The sequence below is a fragment of the Rhopalosiphum padi genome, chromosome 3 (genome assembly GCF_020882245.1).
Source record: "Rhopalosiphum padi isolate XX-2018 chromosome 3, ASM2088224v1, whole genome shotgun sequence".
NCBI classification, from domain to species: Eukaryota; Metazoa; Arthropoda; class Insecta; order Hemiptera; family Aphididae; genus Rhopalosiphum; species Rhopalosiphum padi.
In genome coordinates, this window is record NC_083599.1 from 43,134,761 (window position 1) to 43,149,470 (window position 14,710).

The following is a 14,710-nucleotide window of genomic DNA, read 5'->3' on the forward strand; positions in this document are numbered from 1 at the left end:
GGCTAGTAAAGTTATAAAGGTAACGAGTAAAATAAGTGAGGTATTATCCAAAAAAATATTATCTCTAATATATGTTTAAATATCTGTTGTGGCTAATTATAATAATAATAATAATTTATCGATTTGCTCTTCGTACTTAAATATAGTTGAAATATAATTAAACTTCAACGATTTTTAATATTCTTTTGATATGAATATAATCAACAACATAATACTGAAATTTAAAACAATTAAAACCTAAACTAACTATTTAAAGGACGATCATTTAGTAGACGTTGATTCCTATGCCTACAGCATGTTTCTTCGGCACAATTGTCATTCTATATTTGTAACAAGACGTTTTTTTAATTCCGATGACAATGCATTTTATTATTCATATTATTGTTATAAGCTATATAAATACGACTTTGTTCAATCGTTTTGAGTTAGTTCCACATATAATATCATCCTAATATATTAATCCAAATAAACATTTTCTTTCTTTATAAATCGCTGTAATAACACAATATACTGTGCAAGTCAGGCTACTAATATATTATATCATTTATACTACATAGAAAATAAGACTTTTAATAAATGTAAATTGTATCCGGGGTACATTATAATCATTTCTGGCATTATTGTTCACAGACGTATTTTCTGCGTTTTACGATTCTGGAATCGCAAACAAAAATACATCTCTCGAAACGCATATGGTTCAAAGTTTAAATGCATTTTTTCAACCGTGAAATATGAATTATTATGTAATATGTCGAAGGCATGCATGTATGAGTTATAAATTTAGTATACATTTCGAGAAAAATAAAATAATTTATTATTTGAAAATTTATCATTTAATATAAGTTCATGAATATTCGTACACATATCAAATTAATCATATCAATGTAATATGTGTGTTTTGCCTAAAATGACCAATTCGACGACCTATGATCATTTTATAGATAAAAACTCCACACCTCGAAACTCGCCCACTATATATAGCTATTGCAACGCACTTTGGGTTCTAGGTCGGTTTTCGTGATTTTTTTATTTTCTTCAAAATTATACCGGATTTATGAGTAGGCGTTATATTTTTACGAGCGCCATGTGCTAGTAATTGATGTATACTAGTAATAATAATAATAATAATAATAATAATAAGCCACACGTGTATATATTAATATATTAATCGATATTATATTAATAGAGTCCGAGGGCGACTGAAACGCGTGTGTGCGTTCACATACTGCGAGAACGAAGCATCGTCAGCGTATGACCATCACTATATAATAACTGACGGTTAGCTATTGAAAATTTTATTTAATTTTATGATTGTATTGATAACGTTTGTTAGTTTTAGCATTGACAACCCGATCTGGCCGAGTACGTGGTTGATGAAGTCATCATAATATTATTATATTATAAATTATGTTTACTTCTTTTTGGCTCGTCGCTCGTGCATGAATAAGTAACAATATTAGAATATAATATTATTATTATTGCATTCCACCGTTATACAACAGCCACTATTGCCGACAATTTGTTTTGTTAAGTTTTCATATCACCATCTGAACGGACATTGTATTATATATTTACATTATTTCGTCTGAAGATACGATCAGGCGTAAATGTAATACACATTTTTTGTTCTCAATACCGATTAAATTGTACACCACGCAACGTGCCGATAAAAATATAAAATGCGTCATTGTACATCATAAAATTGTCAATTATTCGAGTTATATTATAACAATATAGGTATTTATAATAAATTGGTGCGGTGATAACCCATTCTTGTCGTATAATTTTATGGCGACGATGATGGCGATGCAAGTATTATGTATGTCTAGTGTTTTTTTTACTCCTTGTCGGAATAACGTTTAAAGGAAAATCGTGTGGATAAAGTAGAAGAAGATACGCGTTACTCATTTTTATTTTTCGTTCAATGTGTGTAGTGTATGTATAATATATAGCTAGTATTATTATTATATATTAAATATATGAGGCCACGGGCGTATAACCCTCTCCTACGACTGTTGTACCTATATTATTATTATTATTATTATTTTTGTGGTTCCCTACCTTTGGAAAGCTTCCAAAGTTCTTTGGACGAAAAAACTCCGGTCGCTAAAATGTTATCGTTGCATACCACACCGTTATAGGGGTTGTGCGAATAGCCTGCAACAAACCAGAAAAAATAAATGAAAACAACCGTTGAATAAAATAAAACGTGTGTGAAATGAAAAAAATGTAGATATCTATTATAATATCTCCGAATGACAACTATATAACAATCTTTTTTTAATTTGACTAATAAACCCTCCACCCTCCCACGTAAACGTCGTCACAAACATAGCCGATACGCGTCATTATAAAAACTACATTTTTGAAAGCGGAGAGTACGTTGGACATCTGAAAGTCCTACGACCGAAAACGACAGCAGCGACGGTTTAAAGGCCTAGACGCCCGTTGAATTTTGAAGAATTAACCCTAGTACGTATATAATAAACAATATACACATAATATGTATACTATGGATAAGACGCTGCCACCGGAAAGATCAGATTAAATCCTATTTACGAACGGGCCCCGAGTCACACACACACACACACACACACACACACACGCTATCATACATTATAAACGATGCCGAGAAAACGGACGTAAAAAATTAATTACATTATAGTATGCGGATTCGTAAAGGGGGCGAACCGTATAATGATGTAAATGTGTATATTGCTATGTGTTAGTCTACCGCGGGTACACGCGATTGCGGCGTGACGCCGCCGCTGTTGCGGTTTTAAGCGATCGTCGGAACGAGAACGTTTCTCCGCAGAGGACTGCAGAACGTGTATTATTATTATTATATGTATAATAAACATTGCAGATATCATCGACATAAACTATAAATGTGGTATCTGCATTTTTATATATTCACTGTGGCGTATTCGAACTTGATAAATGACCTAAACAAATATAGACGTTTATAATATTGTTATATATAGTTAGGTATATCATGTTATTTAAGTGTTTTTCAATAGTCGACGAGTACTGAACCTGTATAAAATTATATATTACATTTTACGTATGTACAATACACATATAATAATTACGAGAATGTTTTATGTCTTTACATATTATACACAAGTTTGTTTAAGTTAGCGGACAAACAGATACTTGAATCAAGTATAATATACATTATACTCGTACATCATTTATGATATATAGTATTTTACAACGCCAAAACTGTATCAAATATATATATATAGTATGGGAAAGAACTAATCGAATGGATTAATAATTCAATCATACATATACGTACCGATAATTATTTTAACAAAATAACTTTAGTAAAAACAAATCGACTCAATTCGGTTACCAATATTTCATATGCCTCCCGCCATATATCGGAAAATTACTTTTGTGGATGTAATGGATGGTATTAGATTTAAAAATCGTCTCTAAACACGTTTATTTTAATATTTATATAATTATATAATACTGGTGCGGTTGCATGTAGTCGTATATAGATGCCTAGTGTTGATGGATATTAAGCGACGTGATGCAGACTGCAGTTGTACACTATTTATTATGGTTATCGCAAGTATATATTAACAAAAATACAAACAACACGCGTGTTAGGTTTTTATTTCATCTGACTACTATTCGATAACAGTATATTATATGTATACGATAGTACAAAATTCTCGAAAATTCTAATAAAAAACATTAAAAGAGCTTCAAATATATTAGATATTAATGTATAAACTACTACATCCACACCATACGATGGACATGAATCATATCATTAAATTATTTAATTTCTTCAAAATTAACGGATAAATTTTATAAACTATTAAGAACTTAAGTTATTATCATATTTATCAAAATGAAAAACATAGAAATACTATTGTTGCAAATACACTATACGATATTTAGATCAGTAAAAAATATTTTGTTTTTTTTAGAAAAATGTGATGGTTTATTAACGACTTATTAATTATGTTTTTTAATTTACTTTAATATTTTTTGAAATAATGAGTGTCTTACGTTAAATGAATCATTTGATTTATAAAAAAAATACCTATTACTCCGTCCAGTAGATACGGTTGATTTTGTTGTATTTCATACTTAAATCTCACTAAAAATCTCTTCACGAATGGATTACTGCCTAACATTACTTCAGTCTGTGTCAATATCAATGCTTAATATTTACTTACCCTAGCTATAAATCTACTGAAAATTATTAATTATTATTTTGATTTTAATATCTACTATTGCCTTATGGTTTTAATTATTATTTTTGTCATACCTATTTTTAGAATATTTAAATGTCTGATGGCTGGTCAGTCAACACCACTCAGCCATGCAAACTTGTTCTGAACACCAACATGTCAAGCCATTAGGTAAAATAAAGACGACAACTATTGTATTGTTCTCTAAAACTCGTAATGCATTTTAATTTAAATTTTTAAATATATACTAAAACAATCCTAAAAAAAAAAAAAAAAAAATATCAACTGTTAAGTACTATATTTTTTGATGGTTTATGTTTACTTATTATCACTGTTGATAATTATGTATTTTATGAAAAGTAAAATTATTTAATTTTCGTGATGTGTACTATAGTCTATAGACATGTAAAAATAGTACACAGTGCACACGCCAAATGAAATATTTATTCCAAACTTTACGTAAAATGCAAACTTTCAGTGATAAATTAGAAAATCATTATGTTAAAAAAATATAATAATTTGTAACCTATAAAAGTTGTATACCCTGCGGCCCTTCTTGATGTTTTTCTTTTTCAAGTGTCTGCAGCAGCAGGTGGATGGGACATAAACCAATATAATATAATATATCGTACGATAATAACACCATAATTGATTTTTACTTTCAGGAATAGTCGAACGTTATCTGTTTTATGGACGGATATTTGCATGGTACCTAATCTAAGTACCTATACATACCTAAATCATTAAGTGCACGTGGATATAATATTATTATTATTGAATGGAAGAGAAATAAAACGCACATTTCGGGATCAGGCGGGGGTGTTAACACGTACGTGCAAGAAGGGTGTAAATATACATACATGTATATAATATAACACACGCCGCAACACAAAATATTACGTAACATAAACAATAACCGGGTCAATGGTTACAATAATAATAATAAAATAAAATTATTATAGGTATCCCTGTTGATGGGTGCAGATTTATATGTTTACGTATTTATAGCAGGACATCGGTACTATAAACACGTATATTCACGTCGTTGGATGTACGAAAGAATGCTTTTTCTCCCCTTTTTTTTTTTAGAATTTTCCCTTTTATTATTGTACTCGTTGGTTCAACGCCGATGTACAATATATATCATTATTTCATCATATAATATAGGTACTCTATGTGCCGGTGTCTGATGATTCTACCGTTTAACATCCGCTATCGTTCGACTACGACGTGCTCCGAAAACTAAATAATGTATGCGACGTATATCACCGGTACATAATGTTCGTAAGTATTATATAATGAAAAGGAAAACGATTATAACAGCTATGGTTAAGAAGTGGGAAATCGCAGTCACGGGGTTGGGCGCGTTCGATTGATGCGTATTGAACATAGGTAAATTAAGAAACAACATATTTTTAAATATTACATTATTTATTTATATTAAAGTTAATTATTGTTTTTTTTTTTTATTCAAATCCATAATTTGTTTACGATGAAGCTCTTTTAGTTGAGTTTTTAAAGTATATAAATTTATATATATATATTTTTTATACTAAATAAAAAAATATAGAATCGTCCACTTACCAGTCCAGTGTTAGTATGAAAAGTCTATTTTTCATATTTTGGAATTTTTAATACATATTTCATGCTTTTTTTAAATTGTTAGTGCGTTCAATTCATAATCCCAATTTTAATAATTTAAATGTATAGTAAAATATGACATAATTTTAATTTTATGCTACCTAACTGGCTATCTGTATCTATATATTAAATAACTATCAAGATTAAACGAGAATGTTACAATTAAAATTGTTTGACATATTATTAAGTTTATAAAGTACTTTTTAAATGACGATAAAAAATAAAATTAATTACACCTATTTATTTCCTATATATTATGTAAACTTATTATATTTAATTATAACGAAATCGTTATTTTGGCGTTTAATACAACAAAGTTAACATTTCTAACACGTTAAAATTTATACATTGTTGATAAGTAGTAAGTAAATGTAATTTTTACTTATGTGTTTTTTTTTTTAATGCGTCTGTCGTTCAATTTATTTTATCAATTTCAATACTCGTGACTCGTGAGTATGACAGTATAATAATACATTGCAATACGATTTTTTAAAAACTACATTTCCATTTCATTTAATGCGAGTAATGAGTAGTTGTTTAAAAAAAGTTGAATTTTTATTTAAATGTTTTAAGTTATTACTTTAATTAAAATTTTTGATTCTGATCCGATCTGAGTTTCAGCGAATTGATTCATTTGATTCATAATGCATTTTTGATATTTTTTCAATACATTTCTGTAATTTAATTATTTTATGTCTCTTTAAAAAAAAAACTTAAGAATAGACTATTTTTGGTAAATTAAGTAATATAATTTATCAGAATATTATATTACTACATTATTATTTGCGTATACACTCGTGCATAACGCATAATATATTTACCGTAAAACCAGAGCGGTGACGGAAGTTAGCGTGAAAAAAAAAAAAATAAGCACCTACACACACAAAATCAAAGTTTAGTATTTAGACGATATCGGAGGGGCCGTCGCAAAGGGAAATGGTCCATAACGACCCGTTGGATGCGATTTTCGCCTGAGAATTTGCATCTCGCGAGCACTAAACGATCGCCGCCGACTTCACGCCTCTCGTACGCACGTGTGTACATGTGTGAGTGCGTATAATATATATTATTACGTATATACACTAACGGGTGTCTCCCGTTGATTTATATGGAAATCAACTCCTCTTATATATTCTTTTGCTCCTTTTTATTCGGATAAGGAGGAGGATACCGTGTTTTTTATAATAAAATAATAATATATTATAATGTGCCAGCGTAATCTCTTCTCCTTGAAAGCGCATGCGCGTTGCACACGTAATAATATATATTATTGTTTATTATAAACGTATATATTACCTACACTTATATATAAGTATAGATGGTAGTTTCTGAGGGATATCTATACGCATCGCAGTCGCTATGGTGGAAATTCCGAAATCAATTTATAGGTGTATCGTATTTAAGAATCGTGGAATTTTTATTTTAATTCAAATTTTCCAGACCCATCTCTTTAAAATGTCCACATACGCGATTTATTGAGTATATTATTTATTATATTATAAAATATAACATGAATAAATAATTAATTATAATTAAAATGTTATGATAGTTTTGTATCGTAATAACAAAAAGGAAACATGGCTACGTGTATTATAATTCATGGCTAATCCAATGATGTAAAAACGAAATTAAAAAAATGTACATATTTTATAGACTGACATTTCAATTGAAATACACGTACGATAATACATTATATGCACGTGACGCATTTGCTTTTAAAAACTACGATGCGACCAAAACGTTTCTGGGCATAATAATTTACGGGCACATGGAATCAGGGAATAAAAAGATTCAGTTTAAAAAAAATAAAGCAATTCACTTTAATACGATTCGATTGTTGTGTTATTCGATTAAAAATCAGGCGCGATCGATATTTCATAGAAACATTTTATTTTGATAAAAAACGATGGTATAAGGATAGGTATAATTTAAAATTTACTACTACTAGTAGCCCATGAATCATGATTATAATATATAAGTACCACAACCATTATAATTATATATTATTGATCCACATGTATACCTCCTACCTAGGTATTGCATAGAATTACTGCGGAAATATACTAGTATAGTATAAAAACCATATTAAAATGTTCTCAATATTTCATCCACTGACCGCTACATATTACATACGAAACTCGAATAGATAACAATAATCATCGAAATAATTACTTTATAGGTAGGTACATAATCGTTCGGTATGGAGAAAGTATGACAAATAGAAACTTTATTTAAATCCTGGGCAGATATCATATTTTTATACAAAAAAATCTCACAGTATGTGTCTATACTGTATCAAACAAGAGCTTCAACTACAGTTATTACCTAATACAAAATATTTGTTTTCGCATTTCTAAAAAAAATCTGTAGAGTAAACAGAGCTAATTTATATAAATATTTCAAAAACTATTAATTTCTGTAAAGTATTCTAATAGTTAAATGTAAAGTTTTCTATTTTAGCCAAGAAGCGATTAGAAATTTAGTATTTTGTAGGTGTGGGGACGCAAACACATACACATACACACACACACACACACACATCTATATATAATATATATATATATATATTTACGCGATAAGGTACTATGATGATGACACAATACTTAACCAAGTGGTATGTATATATATATATATATATTTATAGGCTAGGTTATACACGATAAAGCGCTGCGACGATAACACTTAACAGCGCGCGTGGTATATATAAGCGTGTTACGTACATTAAGTTAATCTCTAATCGTCGTTGCGGTGATCCCCACAGCAAATTTAGGGGCTCCAAACTTTCTAGACGTACCACGACTGCGCATAACATTTTATACGTTATTGCCGTGCGTATGTACAATATACATAGCCTATATATGCCAGGCATAAATCTCGATTCATATATAATTTCCCTCTCCGTATACTTGTTATTAGTTCTTTTTTATTTTATTTTACCCTCTACTCCTTCGGTGTTTTGTAATCAGCAAGTAATATAAAAGGGAGACGTAGCCTTAGGTAACCATAAACACTTCCATAGGATGATTTTTAACGCGAACCTGCCAACAATATTTTGTATCTATAGGTATTATTATACTACGATTTTAATTTTTTTATGTATAATATTTTATATTAGACGTATTGAATAACTTGGCGGCGATAAATAAATTAGAAACATTATACAGGCAAATTTTTAGATATTTCGTTGTTTGATTTTTCTGTATATGTGTGAAAAATAAGTACGCACGACTAGTGTGAGTACCTAAGTACGTATAGGTTGCTTATTCAACCGATTGGGAGCAATTGAACTATATCTTATTACGTCTATTGTACACACATATTATGCATATTATATTAATAATAAATTGTTTTTGTGGATTTAAAGTTGGGAAAGCATATGTATGTATATTGTATACTTTAAATAATTTATTACTAGGATCTTAATTCTAAAAAATTATCGGATTCAAGTCCGTCATACAATAGGACTTATTAAAGTAACGTTAAAATTGTTTTGTAATTATGTTTCTTTTTCATTTGATTTATTTTATATTTATTTCTCGAGACAAATATATTAAAATATAAATTATTTTAAACCTTCTAACATAGCCTTAAAAAAAATAAATTGTAATAATTAATAAAAAAAATGCTTTGTGTGCATTCTATAACTTTCGAGCTACAATCTTTATTATTATTTAAAAATAAATATTTACAATATGATAATTAAAACAATATAAGTAAATTAGTTTATTAGTTAGTACATAGTTGAAAAGGCAAGGTTCACATGAATGACTTAATGAAAAAACAATTCACTAACGGCATCTCAGAAACCTACGACTAATAATTATTGTTATTATTATTATGTTGTAAAATATTTAAGAAACATTTTTAGTTCAATATTAATATAACTAAAGCATAATTTAACACGAAGAACTTACTGCAATAAAAGACAAAAATGTTCATTTAATTATATTTTTGTACTTGTCTGGTTTTTATAAACGCTACATTAAACTTTACACTTAAATTACGTACGTATGATGCTTCTTTAAACAATACAATTATTATTATTCAATAATAGTAAATTTGAATTAATATTGAAAAATTATTACTATGGTAGACAAAAGGAATCACGAAGTCTAGTATTTTTATGATCACGAATTGCGAATTTTCCTGTAATTATTTATAACAATTATAACTAATAAATAATAGAGTGTAGCTGTGCAACCCGATGAATTCCTAAATAATACGATAACAATACTATTATATCTTTGGCGCACGGGGAAATGTAGGCTGATCACATGTTATTACGCATAATTTAATAGTACATCAAAATCACATATGTTGATGCGTAAATGAATATTATTATGATGTACTCGATAGCGCCTTCCATAAATCAAATTCTATTCAAACGTTCGTGACACTTTGCATTCGATTGGTCTAATACGCGTATATACGATCATGATTCATTTGTTCATGACAAAACAGATGTGAATTATGAAACAAAAAACTAGCCTATATAGGATTCGCAAAATATTGTATTGATACATACCTACTTATATAATAAACGTGTTGGTTTGTATAAAAATAACAATAATAATACTACTATTTCAGAATGTTCAGGAACGACGTAATCGAGGTTATATACCACAAAGATTTTTGGAACAAGATCAAGGAAATATCCGGTCAGCACACTCGAGTGTATTTGATAAACGTAAAATACGCATTATATTAAATTGGAGTTTATAAAATTGTATATGAACCGTCAAATTTCGTTTGAATAAATTACTACTTGACGGCCTCGCAAGTGAGTATAATGTCTATTATTTAAAATTAAAATAATAATAATACTAATAATTTATACCTAAGTTTATTACGTATTTTATCGCGCGCGTCTTTTAATTACTTAATATATTTACGTCCCTTTACTATTTTCAGAACTGCAGAACTACGAATTTTGAATGTAAGCGGAACGAAAGACCATATACACAATGTACTATGTATATATTGTAATAGTGGAATTATTTATGGAATCGGGAGATGGTCAAGAAATGGATATACATATTTTGTAAATGTTTTTTTTTTACGAATCACATATAGTTATAATAAATATAATCTTGTTGGGGACGAAGGAGATTAAATTAAACTTAAAATAAATCATTTTTTTTAAAACTCAACATTTCCACAGAAAGATTATAAGTTAATAGTTATATTAGGTTTGTTATGTTAATAAAATATAATCTATTTACAAAGATAAGTCATACAGTAAAAAAAAAAACATGTGTTTATATACTCATCGCGATGGTCTTTCACGATAAAAATCATCGTGTTGGATAATTAAATGACAACGTATGCGGTGCTGAACGATTTTTCGCGCTTAATTACAAAATTTTCGAATGACGCACGTCGAAAAACGCTTTTAGAAATAATAAAATGGTGGAGGTTAACCTAACGTCATTCATACGCACGAATACGAGTATATACTTTTTTTATACAAACAAGTATATATTAATATGTTACAATCTTTTAAGAGGACTTTATTACCAACCTGATTTTTAATACTAGAGTGAATTTATCGATATTTTAGTATTGAATCAAATTTTGATCATTTTAAATTCCTAAATTTCTTTTTCAGTTGCGTTAGATAATATTTCTAACCTTTAAATGTAATAATAGGTCAATTTTAAATTGACCTATTATTAATTAATTTAATTATATAATTAATTTAATTTTAAATTGAAATTCTAATACTAAGAATAACCGAATAAAACAAATTCTTATAAAATTTGTTATGTTATGTGTTTGTAACATTGGAACAACACGTCAACACATAACATTTAACACGTTGTTAATAGGATTTAGTACAATAAACATGAAGCACGTGAAAATTCAGTGGACAGAACTTCCATAATACAAGTTTGACTAGACTTTTATGATAGCATGATTCTGGACTAATTTATTTTACGACGTCGGTAGATGTTTTGAGGTAGCGAGTAGAAAGACATGTTACTAACAATAGACTTGGAACGGAATTTTTTATAATGGCTTTTTACAAGTTCATTTACTGTTTTTAATTTTAGACAGCAGTGGACGACTGCAGAGTTTGTCGTGCGTTCAAACTAGGTTTGAAATCTTGAATCTATTTCTTACAGACGCGTGGACGACGATACTCTTAGTAATAATGTTAGCATTGTGGTCGTCCTCCATATAAAATATAAAATGTAACACTATATTATTATGTACAGAGAAACCATCGGTGCAACGCGAACGGCACACAAAAGAGCGACGACGTGTGGTGTGTCCCCTTCACCACGCCGCTGATGCCGTACGCGCGTAAGTTTATTCTATCCCATTTGGTCCGACACCTTTTTCTTCCTTTTTTCGCTTCTCGTTTAAACGCCGAGAGAGATAATAAAATTGCGCTCGTGCAGCAGTGTTGTTTGCGCGTGCGGATCGATATAGAGAGCATTGAATGAATTATAGGGTTTTTCTTATACGCATATTATAAGCGTGTCGTCGTCGTCGGCCGATCGTCGTATCCTATTTACACATATCCAAGCACATAACATATGATATAAATATAGGTATACCGTTGTGCGCTCGTCTTGGGCTGTAAAAGAAATGCATTTATATGCGCGAGCGTGTAAAAAAAAAAATAAAGGGCGCGACGTCAAACAATGCGCGAGAATCGCTTCTCACTCTATATATTATTATGTTATATACTAACACGTCGCTTATATTCCATGCGTGGATAATATATATGTATATACGCACCCGCGTGGCCCAGTATACTATATAATGTATATTTAAATGTTCGTTCGTTCGGAAACGGAACTCATATGGAAAATTTAGCCATATCTTCCGCGATGACTAGCACGTACACAATAATTTACAGATTAAAATCGCGGGTAAGTCGCGGTGGTTTTCACGCGAGACGATCCCGGGAAAATATAATACATATAATATATACTATACATTATCGTGAAACACGCATAATATCATAAATATATTTTAATAACTCGAAATCGTCGCGTTCGTAGGACATTTATGTATAAGTCGGCGCGGTACGATAATTATTCGTCCAACTAACAACAAAAACAATAATAGTGATAATAATAATAACTGTAAAACACACACGTGGTGTATATGGCCGTTTTTTCAATCTCCCGCTGCAGCTGCAGCAGCTCCCCGACGGCGCCGCTGCTGTGATTCATGGTATCGACTTTTTCTCTCTTACTCCGCAGAGATTGTTTATGCCACCGCCAAGTTAGCACCAGAGGAGACCGTCGTCGTAATAAAAAACATTAAATGAAACCCCGACGAAAGAAAGAGTGAGGGGGAAAAGAAAACAAAAAACCCGTTAAACCGACGGCCTACGCGGTGCAGCTAATAAGAGAAAACGCATGTATACCAGTATATCACATGCCACGCGTATTTTTTTTCTTAGTGGCGGCGGTATTATTATATTGTCGATATTACCGATACTGAGGACCCTCGTTCGCATATATAGGTACCTATTATGTGTACGAGTTCACACAAATCACGTTTTAAATTCGAAAACTTTTCCTTCAATTAGCGAATGTCGCGCTGCATAAATGCTATACACATATTATGTTAGATCGCATGCAGAGAAAACGAACGAGAGGGTAAAAAAAATGAAATTACGTAAAGAAAAGTCATATTACAATATCAACGCGGCGTATATGTACCACATTCATGGGTCGTAAATTTTCCGTCATGCTAAGTAATGAAAAAGATTCGGTAAAAAGAAAAAAAATATGTCCGTTTTTTTTTTTCATTATGTGTGACCAATATACAAAGGCGTACGCGTATTCTTCGTATATCCTAAATGTGTGAACAGGGAGTGGACTTACCAGAAAAATTGGAGAAAAATTTCCAGAACATAATTAGTTGATATTGTATGCCGTGCCACATACTTAGAGATAGATCTTTGCAATTAATCAATTGAGCGGGCATGCAAAATACTGTAATATTTTTCATAATATTATTTATAGGGCTGTTATCGTTTTCTGTTTTAGATTTTGAACTTGACACGCGTGTTACTATTACGTTAGATTTATTTAATTTTTAATTTTTATATAAATATTTTCCCCTGATAGATCCAAAATTAATGGCACTCCCATTGACTATTGTTTTCAAAACCACAAAAATAATATTATGTTACTATATATACCTACATCATAAATCATAATAATTATACTTTTAGTTTTTAGCATTTCACATATCATCAGTATATTATAATATTATTTTTACACATAAAAAAAAAGTCAAATCAGTGGGTAGTTCGTACGACATATGTATAAAGACGTTTTTAGACGCGCTAGAGAGGGCGAATCGACCAGAAGAACAATTTAATGTATGTATAATACTGTATATGTTAGACAAAATATCGAATAGGGAGAAGACCGGAAATACCATCGGCAGATCCGGCGTTTACTATGCGCTTCCATAGGACGTTTTATTTTTTAGCCTTTTTCAGCATCGTTTATATTCAACAAACCATTATCGTATTATTGTGAGATACGACCTTTTTAAACTGCACTGACGTCACTTTATTATGTAATATAAAAACGGAAATTTTCAGATTTTTACAAGCAACACGATTTTAAAAGCTGTCGACAGTTTGTTAGTATATACTATATATACGGACATTATATTATATTCTTTAATATCACTACATATAATACCAAATAATTACTTACAATAAATTATGTGTATATCAATAAGCGATAAATCACATACAAGTTTATACATATGTATATTTATTATATTATTATATAATAATAAAGTACCTGAGCTTTGTGCACAAATGTATAATATATATAAGATCAGAGCTTGTCTATTTATGCTATTTTATTAAT

General features: G+C 29.9%; 1 protein-coding gene across 9 annotated transcripts in view; it reads right to left on the minus strand.

Moving 5' to 3' along the window:
* Positions 1-14,710, minus strand: part of LOC132923992 (nuclear factor 1 X-type) — a 142,788-nt gene that overhangs the window by 18,216 nt on the left and 109,862 nt on the right. For 7 of the 9 annotated variants that reach the window (XM_060988038.1, XM_060988034.1, XM_060988036.1 and 4 more), the window contains one exon: positions 2,062-2,157. The exons of the other annotated variants lie outside the window; for them this stretch is intronic. In XM_060988038.1, coding sequence (XP_060844021.1) covers positions 2,062-2,157 — 96 coding nt within the window. The remainder of the gene's footprint in view (positions 1-2,061; positions 2,158-14,710) is intronic. 9 annotated transcript variants of the gene reach the window in all.